General features: G+C 45.9%; 1 protein-coding gene across 2 annotated transcripts in view; it reads right to left on the reverse strand.

The window, feature by feature from the left end:
- Positions 1–12,494: 12,494 nt before the first annotated feature.
- Positions 12,495–19,102, reverse strand: part of znf536 (zinc finger protein 536) — a 204,046-nt gene continuing 197,438 nt past the window's right edge. For both annotated transcript variants that reach the window (XM_085401500.1, XM_085402199.1), the window contains one exon: positions 12,495–13,450. In XM_085401500.1, coding sequence (XP_085257626.1) covers positions 13,221–13,450 — 230 coding nt within the window. In that variant the 3' untranslated portion in view covers positions 12,495–13,220. The remainder of the gene's footprint in view (positions 13,451–19,102) is intronic.

Consider the following 19,102-nt stretch of genomic DNA (forward strand, 5'->3'; position numbering starts at 1 on the left):
CTTTCAAAAGATCTAGCTTGGTGACAAATTTGGCTGAACCCACCCTATCAACACAGTCATCCATACGGGGGAGCGGAAAAGAGTCTGGTTTAGTGATGGCATTTACTTTGCGATAATCATTACAAAAACGTGGGGTTTGATCAGATTTAGGCACCAAGAGGGTAGGAGAGCTCCATGGACTGAAGCTGGGCACCGCAAAACCATTCTCCAACAGGTATTCCACCTCCTTTTTCATGATCGCCCGCTTTCCGGGAATGACCCGATAGGCATGCTGCTTAATGGGCCGGTGGTCGCCAACATCTATATCATGCTCAAGCATAGTGGTTTGAGTCGGCTTGTCACTAAAGAGCACAACGTGACCACAGATCAGATTGTAAATGTCCTGCCTGTGGGGCTCATCCAAATAAAGCAAATGAGCCTCAAGGTCCTCCAAGATCTTAGAATTCTCCAAGCGGGCCCCTGAGCTTGGTCCCTGGTGTTCACGCAACCCATCCACCTCCGGTTGGTAGGAGGGTGAACCCACCGTCACAACAGGGGAAACCAAGTTAGTCTGACTCTGGCTCCGGTCCACATATTTCTTGAGCATATTAACATGACAAACCCGGGACTTCTTCCGCCTATCCGGGGTTTTAATGAGGTAATCTGTGTCACTAACTTGGCGCTCGATCTCATAAGGACCACTAAAACGAGCTTGAAGACATGAACCCACAACGGGTAGGAAAACTAAAACACGCTCACCAGGCAAAAAGGTGCGCTTGAGGGTCTTCCTATCATACCTCTCCTTCATCTTCTCCTGAGCACCAGAAAGCGACCTGCGCGCTAACTCACATGCAGCGTGCAGCCTCTCCCTAAACGAACTTACATAATCAAGCACATTGTGCACGGGCCGCGGATGGTCTGGCTGCGCGAGCCACCCCTCCTGGAGTGGTGTGTCCAAAAACCAACTCCGCCGGGCTAAAACCCAGGGACTCTTGTGTGGTCTCTCGAATGGCAAACAGTAATAACGGCAGGCCCACATCCCATTCGGGATCGGTTTCAAAGCAGTACTTCCGCAACATGGCCTTCAGGGTCTGATGGAGTCGCTCCAATGCCCCCTGCGTTTCTGGGTGATAAGCACTAGACACCCGGTGCTTAACCGACAACTCAGTCATCACCTGAGCAAAAAACCCCGACAGGAAATTAGAGCCCTGATCGGTCTGAATGTACTTCGGTAACCCAAATGTAGAAAAGAACTGCACTAGGGCTTTCACCACGGCCTTAGCCCTAAGCGATCGCAGGGGAATAGCTTCTGGAAACCGTGTGGCCGCACACATTATGGTAAGTACATACTGGTAACCCGCCTTAGTTTTCGGTAAAGGCCCTACACAGTCCACAATAACATGCTCGAAGGGCTCCCCTATTACAGGAATTGGATGTAACGGGGCGGGTGGAATGACCTGATTGGGCTTACCCGACACCTGGCACACATGGCAGGACTGACAATAACACGCCACATCAGACTTAAGCCCCGGCCAAAAAAAATAACGAAGCACTCGGTCATATGTTTTTTTAATCCCCAGGTGGCCCGACAGATGATGCTCATGGGCCAGACTCAAAACCTGGGGTCGGTACTCCGTCGGCACCACCACCTGAGTGACCACCTCACCCCCCAACCCACCCACCGGAGCCCAATTGCGTAACACAACCCCGTGGTCAACTTCATAAGATGCAGGACCAGGCAACGCCCCTGGCTGCAGGGCAGCAGCTCGACAGGCAGACAACGTATCATCAGCCTGTTGAGCCGCAATGAGCTGCTCCCTGTTTACCGCCAGGCACAAATCCTCCGACACCACACTAAAAACCTTCGCCGTCTCACCATCTACCCCCGGAACAGAACTATCATGCGGCTCAGAACCGTCCGGAAACATTTCGGATATGTCCACCACACCACCCAAGCGACGAGCTTGAGCACGAGTAACCACACATGCCGGGAAAAACTGTGGAGTCGCCCAGCTCCGACGGGAATTGGCATAAACGATCCGAAGTAGGACACTCAGTAACTTCCGGAGTAGCCGGAAACACTTTTCCCCCGGCCAAGTCATTTCCCAGAATAAGATCAATGCCCTCAATTGGCAGCTGATCTCGAACCCCCACCCGCACAGCGCCCGATACGAAGGACGAGGTCAAAGTAACCGTATGGAGTGGCATGCGTAAAATACTCATCTCGATTCCCCACACCAGCAAATCAGAACCACAGTACGACTGCTGAGAAAAAGGCACGACTCCACGCCGCGCCACAGAATGCTTCGCCCCCGTATCCCTCAAGATGGTGATCGGAACCCGGTCCCCCGCATCACCAGACAATGATAAAAACCCCGTCGAAACAAATGGTCGAAACACCTCATCTATCCCCCGCGGAACGACGCCAACCGGCATTAAGCTAGGGCGGGGTACCGCAGAACAACACTGCCGCCCCGCCCGTCCCACCGACAAGCGGCACGCTCGCCAACAAACCCCGCTCGCTCAAAGCCACCGCGACAAGCTGTCGCAAATCATCCTTCTTCACCCCCCACCGGCGCACGCATATCAAAACGGCCCGCAATAAGCAGCAAATCCTCCCTCCGACACCGACTCAACTGCTGCAAAGAAGGAGCCTCAGCAAACTTATCCACATCAAACTCCATCCGCGGCCAACCACACAAACAACCCCCAAAAATACAAAAAACAACCCCACACACCCACACGAACCCCACCACACACAAACGACCCCGAAATCCCTCAAACGAACGAGCCCCCATTTATGTTACACACCGGCCCAAGGCCGGGGTGCAACACAACAAAAAAGTAAACCCTATACATAGTAACGACAAAATAAATCACACCGCGGCAGATTGACGAGGATTAGTTAATTTATTGACTGAACAGGTAGCGAGCTTCAGGGTGGGCGATGCCAAAACAACAAACAAAACACACTAGAGAGGAAAACAGAGCTAACTTACCTCCCACGATTCAAAACAAAACACAATCTCTAACCTGTCTCCCTACCCGAAACAGGAGAAAAGAGGGGAATAAAAGAAAACGGCTTCCCACTCCTACAGCTACCAGGCCCAGGTACAACCCTTTCTCAACATTTATATTGCAGCCCCGCGCAGTCACACGCCACGACGGTCCCCAGACACACAGCTCACGGGAAACCAGGAAGTCTTCTCGCCGGCCCAGTCCAACCCCTTTTGTAGCTGGCCTCGTTCCTTCCTCCACCAATGGGTGGCCTCCACCTGGAAACTTGCAGAACAAGCGTCACTGAATACAAATACAAACAATAACAACATCGTACTGCAACAAATGACCCGGGTCATAACAGCCACCTTGAAATGAAACCGAAAAAAATATTGAAACCGAAATAAATGTACTGGGAAAAAAAAAATGATAGTAAATGGCCTGCATTTGTATAGCGCTTTTCTAGTCCTTAAGGACCCCAAAGCGCTTTACACTACATTCAGTCATTCACCCATTCACACACACATTCACACACTGGTGATGGCAAGCTACATTGTAGCCACAGCTGCCCTGGGGCGCACTGACAGAGGCGAGGCTGCCGGACACTGGCGCCACCGGGCCCTCTGACCACCACCAGTAGGCAAACATGGGGTTAGTATCTTGCCCAAGGATATTTGGCATGCAGCCAGGAGGCAGCCTGGGATCGAACCACCGACCTTCTGATGAGTGGCTGACCTGCTCTGCTACCTGAGCTACAGCCACCCCATAGTGAAAAACAATTAATTGAAACTGTAATTTTTGTTTTTGCTTACAATTTTTTTTTTCGGTTTCAATATTTTTTTCGGTTTCATTTCAAGGTGGCATCGTTCTGATCCCATACATTTTTAACTGTTTTTCTGCATGCTAAAGAAAAAGCTGCTGTGACAAAGAAGGAAATCTATCAGCACGGCTCTTTGGACTTAAAAATGTAAGACATAAATGTCTAAACCTGGAACATGAAGACAAGGAACGCAGACAGATGGAAAACAGACACCATGTATGGGGACACAGCTGGGACAAACTGACATAACGATGAAGGGGAAGCAAAACTAAAAACAGTGAACTTGGGATTAGACACTGTCAAAATAAAACAGGAAACAACTAAGATGCAGACTAAGACACACGGTAGGCCCAGAGACCGGAGGACAGAAGCTGACATGGACGAGACGGATTGAGGAGGCAGAAGAATGAAACACTAGGAGAAGAACATGGGGACAGTTAAGGGAGACACAGAGACATGAGTAAGACTCGGAACGAGGGACACGGAGAGAGCGAGACAAGACGGGATAGGGAGAACATACATGGATGGACATGACCGACAGGGAAGACATGGAATGAAACACAGGGAGATAACTGGGGACTCTGAGTAAACTCAAAGACCGTGTGAATAATACAGAGTCAGAAGTCCAAAAATAAACTCCACCATGACACGAAGCTCATTAGCCAGACTGTCCTGTTTTTTGGTGTTGTTGGTGGGGGTTTTTTTAACTGTAGTCATAAAAAAACAGAAACGTCTGTTTTTCACTAAGTTACAGAGGTTTCATTAGAGACAAAGATCAGTATTTTGCAATTTGTGGAAGTTAAAATTTTTTGGGTATTGGATAGCAGAAGTTGGTTTCTTGTCAGAGGTCATTTTGGGGGGAAAACAGCAGTTGACATCACTATGTAATGTAGCAAGTGAATGATACAGAAAATAGATATTTTTGATGGGTAACTGGTCTCGAAGCACACTAGAGCTGTGCAGGAAGTGTGATTTTTTTTTTTTTTTTTTATTGTGGTGAAAGCAGAGTAAGAAAAGACTTCACTACAATGCTTTTAAACGTGAAGCATCGTTTTGGTCTTCTTTTGCTATTCAGTGAATTTTGGTCGTGGTAAACTTGCAGTTTCAGGATCTGTGAGGTGTCAGCTTTCAGCACCCGATTACATGTCTGTATAGGTGCACCGATCCCCCTTTTCTTTATTTTCTAGTTTTGCACTCCCAACTGTTAAGGATGTGTCTAAGGCCATGTCCACACTAATACTTTTTTTTTTTTTTGAAAACTCATGTTTTTCTCTCCATTTTGGCCTCCTGTCCACACTGAGATGGCGTTTTCAGTCAAGGAAAATGGAGCGTTTTGAAAACATTCTCCAAAGTGAAAAGTTGATTCTGTTCATCTGGATGTAGCTTTTTGTGGGAGAAACGTTTCGTCACTCATCCAAGTGACTTCTTCAGTCTCAGATGACTGCAGGTTTCCAATCTTATAAACGGTACATTTGACTGAAACCAGCCCACTGAAGGAACAATGGCCTGGGAGGTCAGTTCCTTGTCATTAATATGCAAATTCTCATGACCATTGATCAACAACCACTGATCAAAGACCACTGATCAATGGCCATGAGTACCATTCACAGAGAGTTGGGGAATGGCTGCAATCACAGCATTGTAAGATGGTGACAGATGTACCCTTAGGCCCCCTCCTCGATTCAGAGATGGTCTTTCCCTTTTCACGTAAATGGCCCCCGTTGACTCCGCCCTCAAACCAGCGTTCCTCCCTGTCCAGGATGTGTACATCCTCATCACTGAAAGAGTGTCCACTGGTCTGTAGGTAAACAGACTGCAGAGTCCTGGCCTGACGAGGTAGCTCTTCTGTGTTGTAGCCAGAGGTTGTTTGGTTTCCCCGATGTATAAATCCTGGCAATCCTCCTGCACTTAACAGCGTACACTATGTTACTCTGTTTGTGTCGGGGGACCCGATCCTTGGGGTGGACAACTTTTGGCGCAGCGTGTTTTGGGGTTTAAAAGCCACAGAGACCTGGTGTTGAGAAAAAATGCGTCTCAGCTGTTCCGATACTCCTGACACTACAGGTTTTCGCTTGGGCAGCGGTTGTCCTCCTCTCCTGGATTGGCTGGAGCTTTCTTTAGGAGCCTTCCCAGCTTTGACAAAAGTCCAGCTGGGATAACCACATCTACTCAGGGCCTTCTTGATGTTCTTCTGCCTCCCTGTCCGCTGTGTCAGTGGGGATGGTGTTCGCTCTGTGTTGTAGCGTCCTGATGACGCCCAGTTTGTGCTCCAGTGGATGATGAGAGTCAAACCTTAAATACTGATCCGTATGTGTAGGTTTCCGGTACACGTCAGCTTTTAGATGTCCCCCATTACTGATGGAAATTTCACAGTCTAAGAAGGCTAACCTGCCACTTTTCATATCCTCCCTGGTGAATTTGATGTGTCGGTCCACCGAGTTAATGTAATCCGTGAAATGTGGAACGTCCTGAGATTTGATTTTCACCCAGGTGTCATCCACATAGCTGAACCAATGACTTGGTGGTGTTCCAGGGTAGGATAGCAAAGCCCTCTTTTCCACTTCTTCCATGTACAAATTGGCCACAATGGGTGAAACTTTAATTTCTGCCTGTTTTATATTGTCTGTTTTACCCTTTTATTATTTGTTATCTTATGTGCAGCACTTTGTGATTCTGTCTAGAAAGGTGCTATATAACTAACATTTTATTAATTTATTATTTAAAGAATAAAACAAGCTGAGAAAATGTGACTCCACATGTTGGTCCAGTCATGGTGGCAGAAAGCGCAGCAGCAGCAAGTGGTTGGGTTTAGGTGCCACGTCTGATAAATTTGGTACGAATAGCATTTTTTTTTTTATGGAAATGATAAAATAACTGAGGCTATACATATATTTAAGATGCTGTTGGCCATGAACAGGCGGGTTCAGCTGTTCTGTGCACAGAAGCCCAAAGGCAGCATCATCCGTCTGGTAGAGCGCTGGTTTCATTCAGGATTGTGAGTCGCACAGGAAGTAGAGCTACAGTTGTGTTCAGTCTAGCTGTGGCGTCAGCACGGGAAAGACCTGCAGAACATCTCATCATCTTCTCTAACTGCACTGCTACGGTAACCAGGAAAACTGAAAGCGTCAGCTGTCCGCTGGCACGTGCTGCTGTCTGCACGGAGGTCAGACAAAGCCGTTTGAGTTGAGTTTCTTCACTCTGTGCCCGGGTCCCTCTGTGATGTATTTTAAACGTCTCGCTGTTTAAGCATTTCTTAATGACAGGTGAGCTTTCACAGCTTCTGCAGGTGAATCTTTGCGTCAGTTCGATGTGGCAGAAATTGTGCTGCCTGTTTTTTATCATCAGTGACTTTAATTACTGGCATGCTGTATGCAGCCTAAAGCTTTTTGCTGTGTTATTTTTAGCTTATTACTGCCAGTGTGGTCTTATGCTGCACATTTATCATGTCACATGCATAGCAGGAGGTAAACAGGCTGATCGTGTGTTCAGCATTTCCTTAGAATATTAAACTTCAGGTGTCCTCTGATCACCTACATTCATTTTATTTGAACGTCACCAGTGAACATGGATGCAAAGGCTGTCCTCAGAGGCCTCCTGGTCATGTGAGAAACTAGAGTTTGGTTTGTGCCTGGAGCAGAGTGGCAGGTTTCCTCAGACGGAGAGACTCGAGGATCAAAAACAAAGACACAGGTCAGCTGTGACAAAATTATCCTCTTCTCCCTATTTTTGTCTGAGAGAAAAAAGAAAGTAAATTATTATTATTATAATAATAATTATTATTATTATTATTACTATTATTGTTGCCCTGTCAGCTCATGTTTGAAAACACAGATATGTCTGTTAATGTTGTTATCTCTGTTTATGGACAGATGACTTAAACCTCTGTCCGTAAACACCAAAAAATAAATTTATTATCCTTCTTTGCAGGCTACATATCCATCATGTAACACAAAGTAATCGATTACAAGCAATGTTAGCATCACCTGCTTACAGATGTGCATGGCATCACATTCCAGTTCTGCTGCACTAAAAATAGGGGTGGCCATGTTCATGTAATGTCACTGTTAGTTTTGAGGTCAGCTACCAAATATAATAGATATAAACTGTAAGGATCACCCTGGAAGTTCCATCCAGGCTGATTAAGGCGGGAACAGATGTGCATCGTAGTAAGCTTTGTAATGACGCCGATCTGAGACATGCTGTTAGTATTAAGGTGTGTCTCACGTGTCGATGTTGGTTCATGAACTCTGAAGGTTTTTGTGCTTTTTTTTTGTTGTTGCTGTTGCCAAATTTCATATGTGAGATGTAAATATTTATTAATATATATACTAAGATAAATGCCAGGAAATAAGGAAAAAAACACCATGTGGACCACAGCGAAAGTGATGCTTTTTGCCACCAGTTGAAGGTTTCATGGACTCGCTGACAAAACTCCTTCCTTTAGACAGACCACCGAGAGCCACGCTGGGACTGGGTGTCCTCTGCTGGGATGATTTCACTGCATGAAGTGGCGTCTGAGGAGGCGGTCCTTGTTTGCTCTTGTCTCGGCTCTAATGAGAAAACGGATATTAGAAATTAGCGTAATCCTGAAGACGAGGATGGAAAAATGTTCTTCTCTTTATTGTTGTCTTGTGGAGGCATCAGCCACCCCCACACATTCATCTCACTTTATAAGAATAAGCCAGTTTGATGCCATGCACCTTACTCGTGTAGCCACAATTATCCATAAATTAATAAAACCTGACTGGTTATTACTCGGAGACAGGGGGAGAGGGAGGGGGGATATGAAGGGCTGTACAGTGAACAATCTCCGCATAATTAACAGGAAGATAAACAAAACATAAATTTGGATATTGCATTTATTTGGACTACCACTCAAATATGCGTGAACCACGTTATTTTAATTAAAAGATAAATCTATGTGACATGCTGCTTCCCAGTTAATTATTCAGTGCTGTACAATAAAAACAAAACCCATTAAATATGCCACGCACTCTATTTCTCCATTAACAGTAAAAAGCACTCATCCTGGGGACAACATTTCAAATTCAGCTGCTGCGTGGCTTTTCCCCTTTTTTTTGTACTTTCATTGCAGGTATTTTTACGTCTCCTCTGACTTTGCATCAGCCAAATGTTTGACACGTTGATTTTTTAAATTTTTATAGCTCTCAGTTACAGCTGCCAGTCTGTGAGGCCAAAGAAACAAACCTGGGCTCAACAGATCAAAGACTCTTGGAAGAAGCCGGGTTATCCTCAGCCGCGATGAGCTCGGTGTAAACAGCGCTACTGGACTGAGAACAGGAAGTAGCAGTAGCAGCAGTCTGAGGCTGTGGTGGGACTCTGGAGAGACAGCTGAATGCCGGTCGGCCAAGGTGCGCTGAAATAGATGTTTTTCCAGTCAACCAATAGCAGCGCGGCTTCAGGGTTCGAAATGTTGCTGCGCTGACTGGTTTTCCCAGCATTTTCTAGCAAACATGCCGCTTTGGGGCTAATGTAGGGACACCCCAGAAAACTGATAGGAGATCTGCAGGGCTAACCCACACGGGACAATGAATGCTTTGCCCACAGAAATCCCTGCTGGAATTTCCAAAAGGGCAAAACTGCAGTCAGCTGTGTGGGCATACACGGCCACCTGCTGTGGGTCCACACGGGCATGTTTGCTGGGTTTGGTCTGCTTCAGCACACTTCAGGTGTATTTGACAGAAATCAGTGCTTCTTTCTTAATTCGGTGTTAGGAGGACAGGGACTTTCATCTGGTGGCTAACATTTAATCAATGAGAAGCCCTGATGGTGAATTTGATGCAGCCGCTTCACTTTTCCTACATGTTTTTACCCACACGACAGTGGGCGGGGGCTTTTCGGTGAGGTGTTACCGCATTGGTTCTCTGACGTTTCCTGGCAGCTTTCACTTTAGAACCGGTGGTTAACCCCTATAACATCAGGGAGCTGTTGTAGGGGTTAACCTACAACAGCATCTACTGCACTGTTAAATAACGGCGCAGCACATTTTAAAGGCCTCATGCACTTGAATGTTTGCTGGAGTTGTTGTAGTTTTTATGAAAAACGATTTTTTTTATTTAATTACATTTATTTATGTTTCTGGATTTTATGATGCAGAAAGAATAAACGCAGGACTGTCTGCGGTCGGCACGATAACATCAGTAAACCCTTCGGTTCATTTTCCCTCAAAACTCCACGTGCGTCGTGTGGCTATTCCCCAGCAGGGGCCGCCTCCACATCAGCATGTGTGTTCCCTCTCTAACATAACGGCCCAAAGCGTACCCCTCCAGCCGGTTGCAGCAGAAGTCTGCCCCCTCCCTGAGCTTGGTTCTCCTGATGGTTTCTTACAGAGAGGTTTTTCTTCCCGCTGTCGCCAAATGCTTATTCATTGAGGGTCTGTCTGATTGTTGGGATTTCCTTTCAACATAAGGCGCCTTCAGGCTTTTATATAAATAAAAATAAACTGAACTGAATTTGATAGACATGGAGGGGCCTACACTGAGCTCTCCACGCTGACCTGAAGCTGGTCTTGACGGGGCTTTGTTATAATCAGTCAATGGAGGTGACCGTGGTTGCACCAACCAAATTTCAGACTGTCCTTGCTACACTCTGGCCTAACCCTGCTGGACCTGTGTGAGCCTGCAACAGTACCACTACGTCAGGATTTCTAGTTTATCAGCCAATCCCACCAAGCGTTTCCATCTTCGTTTCTGTTTTGACTTTAGTCATGAACACAAGGTGGTAAACTTTGCCTGAAGGAAAAGCATCAGTGTGCCTCAGTATAGCCTCAAAGAGATGCTTTCGGGGTCGTAGACTGGCTTTTAGTGTTCTCTGCACCACCTCTCCCAGCTATTTTTGGTTCCCCTGGGTTTCCTACATGCGTCCCTGTTGGGACATTAAAGCCTTTATTTGTACTGCTCCTGTGATTTCACATGTAATGAGTGAGTCAATAAGAGCCAGCACTTACAAGCAAACGGCATTCTCAGGTCATATTTCTGCTTCTTAGGGTCCATTTTAAGACTCGTCGCTTTGATTTGAGCGAAGCATTCGAGCGCTTCAGGTGTGTGCAGTCATTCGACAGTCAGAACGCTTCTTCATCTCCTTTAGCGGTGTGATTGATCTGAAGGGAAGGGATCCAAACTGAGAGGACGTGATTCCCAGAGGTAGAGGTTTTATTGCAGAAAAAACATCAGATAAATCTCACGGCTTCAAAGTACATCAGAACATCTAGAACGCAGGAAGAGTAAACAGACAAATGTTTGATACACCTCTTTAATGAGTTTCATCTTCTCTCTGACAGATGTGCAAGAATAAATATCTGTTTCTTAAATGCAGACATATCTACTGTGAGTATAAGCTCATAGTTTGCAACAAACCCCCTCTCCTCACATCGCCTCCTCTGGGCTAAAGAGCTCTTCTTCCTTCAGGAACGTGGACACTACAGAGCTGCGGGGGATATAATGGGTTCATCTTTTTTCTCCTCTAGCACCGGCGATTATAAGTGAGCACAACTGCATGTGCTACTTAAATAAGAAGCTTGACAGAGATGAAACAGCACGGGGACAATGGAATGGATTATTTTAGGATTACAGCTGAGGGGAAAATGGCGTATCTTTCTCAGGCGTGGACAAAGAGTATAAGTCACAGAGGGATGACAACAAATGGCATTTTCCAGTGTCTGAAACCAGAAATGATTGCCTCATCTGAACATGATGAAAATGTTCCGATTCGCAAAAAGCCCGAGAACTCCAGCCAGAAACTGGAATGTGAACTCTTTACAAACGTCTTTTCCCCTGCTGACTTTATGTTAATATAAATGTGTATAGATATAAATGTTTAGCACATACACGTGTACAAAGCTACAGCCACCAAGGACAGAGTAATGTACGGAAACCTAAAGCTCAGACTACATCACGGGAACGTTACGTGGCTCTCGGTTGGAGGGCAGTGACGGCTGACGTCCTGCTCGATAACAACAAAAGAAGAAGAACTAAGACTTTCTGCCGGGCCGAGGAGGCGGAGTTACACCTGCATCACATCAGTGTTCAACTTCTGTCACATCCTTTTTCTCTCTCCTGCTTCATCACACACACTGTGTGTCTGCATGTGTGTGTCTGCATGTGTGTGCCACACTGTAAACCTATCTTCATTCCTGGCGACACAGATCACCTGTAACATGAATCGGTTTATGGTCGGGCCTACAGACCAGTGAGCAACCACTGGCTGTGAGGGAAACGTGCTCGCAGTCATAAGCGTGAAACTTGTATGGTGCTGTGATAAAAACCCTTCGCAGCACAGATGACGCCGACATGACTGCGAAGACTCACAAATTCCTCGCCGGGTGGAAATGACACTGTGAAAACTGAGAACTGCAAACGGAGAGCAATGACCTTCAAAGGTGCCGCGGCGAGGCACAACTTGGCGCCGCACTTTGTGATCAGCACAATAAGATCAGCGAACGCTTCAGTTCCTTTTCCCTCAAAGCTCGTTTCGGGAGTCATGTGACTGAGTTTGAATGAATGTAATGTCCTGTGTGTGTGTGTGTGTGTGTGTAGTGTAAACACCATGGGCACTAGGACCCTGGGGTTGAGCCCTCCACACCGTGCGTGTGTGTTTGGGAGATACTGATTGTGTAAAAGTCCCGATCATTTCTCTTTATCAGAAAAACATTAAGAACCCAAAGCCGCCGCCGTGACAGCGAGCGCCACGCTTTCCTTCTCCTCCTCGGCCGACAGTCACCGACAGCTGCCGGCACAGTGAAGAACAACAAAGGCTCATTTCCTGTTTTACTCGTAAAAAAATGAAAGAATGACGTTTGACTTCACGACGTCAGCTTTCCCCTCTAAGGACTCATATCCAGAGACACAGTGAGACCCGTTCAAACAGAGTGACGGCTTGGAGAACAATCCTAATCAGAGACATAACCATTATCTCAGACCCCCAGCACTGATCAGAGTCCAAAACTGAAACTGTCATGAGTCTTGGTCCTTCGCTGGTGTGGTAAGGTGACCTCCAGCCTTGATGTTGGCTAATGGATGCTGTAAATAAGCCGCTGATTGATTTGTGTTGTGTTTGAGGGAGAGTGAAGGGAAGGATGCAGAAGTGTGTGTGTGGGAGGGGCTCAGGTCAGCTGATGGGATCCCTCGGCGTAGCGTCCAGCGTCCGGTTACCTCTGAATTATTTCCTCTGCGATGACAGCAGCAGTCAGGCTGGTACCAATGCCCCCCCCCACGCACACGCCATCATCCCCATTATCGGTCGGCGTGTTGCGTTCTGCTCTGGGTGTCCTCCTCCACTACAGGAAGTGTGTTTTTACAGGAAGTGTGTTCACTGCTGATTAATCGTGTTTTCCTAGTAAGTGTTCACAGGCGTCTAATAACACACACGGTTACTTTGTGCAGACCGGTCTGTCTGTAGAGCGCCGTCACTCCCGCTCATGTGTCACACGGTCCACTCCCGTCATAGAGTTGTTCGATGTGACATCATCAGAGCTGTTCTCCGGGGCGTCACGGTCAGGGCGGGAACGTTTGAAGCGTCTGTCGGGGTAGCGGCTGTTGTCAAAGGGCATGCGGTGCACGCATAGGACGTGAGTCTTCAGGTTGCCCTTCTGCGAGGCGCTGTAGGGGCAGTAACTGCACCTGAACGGTCTGCGGCCTGCAACGACAACAAACACCAGAAACTCTTTAATCTCAAACAGGAAGTCATTGTAAGACCGACCCCATCCACAGTCTGGGGTCAGTCAGCCTGTGGGCGGGGCCTGTAGCTCAGGAGGTCGAGAATCTGCTAATCTGAAGGTGTGTTGGTTTGATTCCTGGCTGCTCCAGTCTGCATGCCAAAGCATCCTTGGGTGAGATACACAACCCCGAGATTGTCTGTGATGCATCTGTGTGAGTGTGGATGTTAGATAGCAAACACTGTGTGTGCGTGCGCGCACTTATACGTCTTTGTGAGGACCAAAATTTCGACTGCGTCTTCGGTGCCCTGTGGACATCGAAAGTTCAGACTGTATTAAAAGTCTGAGGTTTGGAGGGAGGAAGCAGGGGGCAGGGCTGTAGACAAAGACAAGAAAAGTGATTTTCACATTCACACCACCCCACCAGCACCTCCTTATTGAAACAAATCTGCCCTTAAAACATTACCCAACACAGTCGGCGAGCTCCCACAAATTCATCTGAAGTAAACTTTTGCAGCTCCTCAAGTCGATATGCATCTTCGGAAGAGGCCGCTTACGTCTGGCAGCCCGAACACAATAGCAAGGCGAACACGGCAAAGGATTTTTCTCCATCTCCCCTCCTCACACCAGCCCAGCACAAAATGTTCTCCCAAGATTGAATCTGATCATCACTGCAGCAAACACAATGGCCCTTAATAGCAGCGGCCGTTTGTTTGAGGGATGCCGATTACACCGCCATCATAACCCACTTCACTTAGCTCACTCACTCACAGACGGAGAGGGAGGGGGAGGAAGACGGGAGAGACGTGGAGCCTCTGCAGCACTTTAGAATATTAATAACGGTACATTTGCTGTTACTCTCGTTTTCTTTTTTTCTTTATCTCTTATTCAATTTGAGTTGCTCTAAATCAAATTAACATATGGGGTTTAAAAGAGGCGCCGGGATAGGTGCAGGGAATATCAATAGGTAAAAGGCCAGGATTAAAAGGAAACCATCTATTTGAAGCACACACTCCACTCCACGTAGACTCGCGCACACACAGGCTCGATGTGAGGACACAACGAGCCAGTGCGAGACTTTGTGTTTGGCAATCTGACGCAGGTTTTGGAGGCTCGCCGGCTTTCTGATATTACATTGTTTGCTTCAGAGCCAGACAAAGGGGATTGCTACAAGTTTGGAGGCTTTGGATGTTCCAGTTGTCTGAATTTCCAGATAAGCTCGTCGGCGGCACACAATGAAGGCCCCCTTTATTCATGTGCGGTTTAATTTCACACTCTCTTACATTACGTTAAGTCCGAGAGGCAGAGTATCTCATCCCATTTTACACTTAGGGAGAGCGAAATATGCCCCCAAACAACTCAACCCTTTTCTCCCGTCTCCCCGCTTATTTACCGTTAGTCCTCGTGGACTTGAAATAAAAACAGATCGAGCCGGTTTATCTGCAGGGAGAGAGAGAGGGCTGAACTGGGAAAGTTTGGATGTAGAAACTTAAGTTAGTGTCCAGATTGAAATTGACTTCTGCACAATGACACACACTCACACACACACACCAGATAGTTTAAAAATTAAACAGAGGCTGCTCTCCCTGCACACACACGCACACACGAATACTTGTTTTCCTGACTTGGTGAGGACATCTTATGGACACGATGCTTTCCTTAACCATGACCTTAATGTGACGCTGACACCAAAACCACATTTTTAGTCTCAAACACGCCTTCAAACTTGTGGGGACGGGCTGTTGGTCCCCAAAAAGATGTATGAACATGGTGCACACACTCGCACACACTGGCATTCAACAGTCTGCATGCTCGGCTAGCGTGCAGACCCACAGATGCCGTTATTAATCCACGTCCTGGGCTCTGTGCCTCTGCAGCCACAGGTCTGTGTGTCTGATCTGAGGGTTCGGTCATCACCAGTCGGATGTCGGGTTCCATTTTCAACTCTAAAACCTGGGTCCGATGTACGTGAGTGATCGAGCTCACCAACCCTCCAAACATTGGTGCTGTTCAGTTAAATGTCTTTGTTTCTAGCAGAGCCGTCTGTTTTTATTGTGTTGGAAATCCTTCAGTCACAGGTTTGTCATCTTTAGAGCTAACGTCCTACTACATTCAGCTACATTGTCTTTTCCTGGTTTCCTGGAAGTCAAACTTTGGATGCAAAGACCTGGGTTAATGACGTCAGAAATAACAAGCGGACTCAGTTCTGGGATGTTTTGTGTTTGTTTCTCTCATCAGCTGCTAATGCATTGACGTGTCACTCGATTGACAGATTCGTGAGGACACACACACTGTGAGACTCCCACACTGAGCTCAAATCACACCATGAATCAGGTGAACTAAATAGAGAAATGAGTTCTTCCTAAGAGTCACATAATGAAACTTGCACCTACTTCAGCTGCACTTGTCAAATCAAATCAAATCACTTTTATTGTCACATCACATGTCACTCACATGTGCAGGTACATTGGTACAGCACATGTGAGTGAAATTCTTGTGTGCGAACTTCACAAGCAACAGAGTTGTGCAAAATACAATAATGTAAACAAGCAAAATACAAGAACGGCTACATCTGAAACTAATAAATATATGTACAATATATAATAGTATATGCATGTGTGAATGTGAATTGTGTGAATGCTTCTGATCGCTGATCATTATCGGATCCTGTGCCCTCAGATGAAGGTGATTTTTCTAGAACACAAACACAGTTTACCTTTTTATATTTTCAGCAACAACTAGTCCCCTCCTCCTCTTTGACATTCCTGTTTAAGAATCTTCAGCTGTAAAACATAATTTACAGAAATCATTCAGGTCTCAAAAAGAGAATCTGATAAGGTTTGAAGAGCAGGTGGGTGGGGCTTCTACCATCTCTCTGTGACATCACACGGATCCCTGGGTAGAAAAAACTACGATAAACAGCCTGAGCTTGTGCACACACACGGAACTCATTATTAGGAACAGTCATGTAACAGGAAATGAGGAGGGAACGGGTCCTCTTTAATTTGTGGGGACCCTGTTTGTGTTTAGTTTGCGTCACCTTCTGTCTCTCACATGTTCCCATCTGTCTGTTTATTCCTTCTTTTGTGTCGACAAAATCCTTCAAGAGTGGGAAATTTAAGGCTAAAGAGACGCAGAGTAATAATGAGGGAGGAACAGAAAAGAGGAGAGAGACGGTGTTCTTGTTTTCATTAGTGTGGCATTATCTCAGCCTGTTAATTAACCCCCCAAGGCCCTCTGCAAGGAGATCAGAGGGAGAGGAAAGGAGGGCAGCACGAGGGAGTGTGGGGGGGGTGTCTGTGTGTGTGTGGGAGTGTGTGGACGGGTATTAACATCCTCATGGGGACCAAAAATTGGTAGTTTACTATACTTGTGGGGACCAACAGTCACTTATGAGTAGGGCTGGGTATCGTCACTAGGGATGGGTATTGATAAGATTTTAACGATTCCGATTTCATTTTCGATTCTGTTTAACGATTCGATTCTTTATCGATTCTCTTATCGATTCTTTTTTTTTTTTTTTTTTTAAAGGAGAACACTAAGGTCGATTAGCTTAGAACTTTGTTTTATATCTTCTCTTTGAACAAGATAGAAATTTAGGAGTAACATGGCCTTACAAACCCAACAATGACATCTTAAGAGATCCACAGCCTATGGCTCTTCAATGGGGTGTCACAGGGTCCCCAGGAAAAAAAATTGTAAATGTAAAATAATAAAACAAATATTCTTCTGTAGCAATAACAAAGTATAACATAAATTGTTCTGTGGCAATTACACAAGAATATCCAGTAATGTCCCTGCCTACAATTAAACACATTCACTTACCAAAAATCGGGGGCATCTGCTGTGGCAAATGGGTTCAAGCCTTTTACCACAAACTTAGACACTGCTCGGTGACATTAGTCTATCCTGGCCTGAAAGGAGACGCTACGGGTAGACTGCAGCGAGAACTGCCAGCATCTGAGCCAGACTCTGTCTGTCTCATCATGGTCACCTATAGGTGACCGTGATGAGAGAGACAGACAGAGTACATGTACATGTACAGTAATGGCAGGTCTTGTAATAAGGCAGATTGCGCTAACATAATATGCACTGTTAGTTGATTATTTACCTGCCGCATTAACGGGAGAGGACGTGCAAACGTTAGCGCTGCTGCTGGGTTGAGATTCACGAGTCCGGAGCGGAATTAAAAACGCGTGTCATCGCGTGTTTGTGAGCAAATGCTTTTGCATATTCGTAGTGTTTCCTCCCTTAAATGAAATATCTACTTTGCAAGTTGCCCTGTTGTCATCGGTTCTCATAAAGTATAATCAAACTTTTGAGCGTTTGAGCCGCTTAGGCGCCGTGTTTCCTGCCAGGTAAATGACGCTCCGCAACGTGGTGACGTCATTCGGGGCGACTGGAATCGATAAGGGAATCGTTTGCAAAAATGGCAAACGATTCCAAGGAATTGAAACAGTGGGAACCGGTTCTCAACAAGAACCGGTTTTCGATACCCATCCCTAATCGTCACTGATTTCTAGAATTGATTTGATCTCCGATTCAATTCAATTCTATTTGAATCGGAGAAATTTTGCCTCAGAGTCAGAAATATAATTCTGATCACTTATCAGTACATATCGATATTTTTATATCTATTAAAAGAAACCTGACACGTGAGATTTTATCAGAGGTGTGAGCATCACAGCAGAGGCCTTTGTGTCAAAGTAACTGAGGATAAAACAGAAAAACATGAAGGCGGTTTTCCTGGTCTGGGTTTTTATAGCAGATGACCTTAAAAATATTGTGCTGTCAAAAACTAAGTGAAGCAGAGCAAAGTTACAGAGGTTTGATTAGAGACACAGCATTTTGCACTTTTGCATAATTTTAAAAAGTTTAAATTTGTTCAGTATTGAACAGCAGAAATGAGGCTTTTCTGTCGGAAGTAAAAAAAATAAATAAGTAGGGGTGGGTTTTGATTATCGATTTAGAGAGAGAGAGAGCTCTACACCAAGTGTGATTTTATCGTGGTGGAAGCAAAACAGCAAAGGTAAGAAGAAATTCGTGACGATGTTTATGTGAAGCGTAGTTTGGAAGGGTCTTCTGCTGCTGGTTCAGTCAATACTGTTTGGAGAGAGATCAAACCTGTAGCTTCAGAATCGAGCGCAAAAAAGACGTAAACACAAAGCGCCCGCCGACGCTTCAAGATCAGTGAGCTGTCGGCTTTCAGCCCCGACGGCGTGTCCGCGTACGTGCGTTGGGTTTTGTGTTTACGTCTTTGTTCAGAATCCGTGTTCCTGCTCTCATTTACTGTTTTAGCTGTTTGGTGGTTGTAGAAATTTTGTGAGGTTTAACATGAGGTTCTGGAGTTTCGGGGCAAAATGAATTTATATTTAAAAATCGGTTTAGGATTTTAATGAATTGATATCACGTTATCCAAGCCAGAATCGATTTTAATCGATACGTCGATAATCAAAACCCACCCCTGCTTATGAGGACATTTGTGCCGGTCCTCACGAGTTTGAAGGCATTTTTTAGGTTATGGTTAGGTTTAGAGTCAGGGTCAGGGTTAGGCGTCCATTTTTGATGGTTAGGGTTAGTGAGATGTCTCCAAAAGGATATAAATACACGTGTGCGTGTGTCAGTCTGTGTGC

This window comes from Rhamphochromis longiceps, linkage group LG1 (genome assembly GCF_057381845.1).
Source record: "Rhamphochromis longiceps isolate RC_006_pf linkage group LG1, R_longiceps_female_GT1.1, whole genome shotgun sequence".
NCBI lineage: Eukaryota > Metazoa > Chordata > Actinopteri > Cichliformes > Cichlidae > Rhamphochromis > Rhamphochromis longiceps.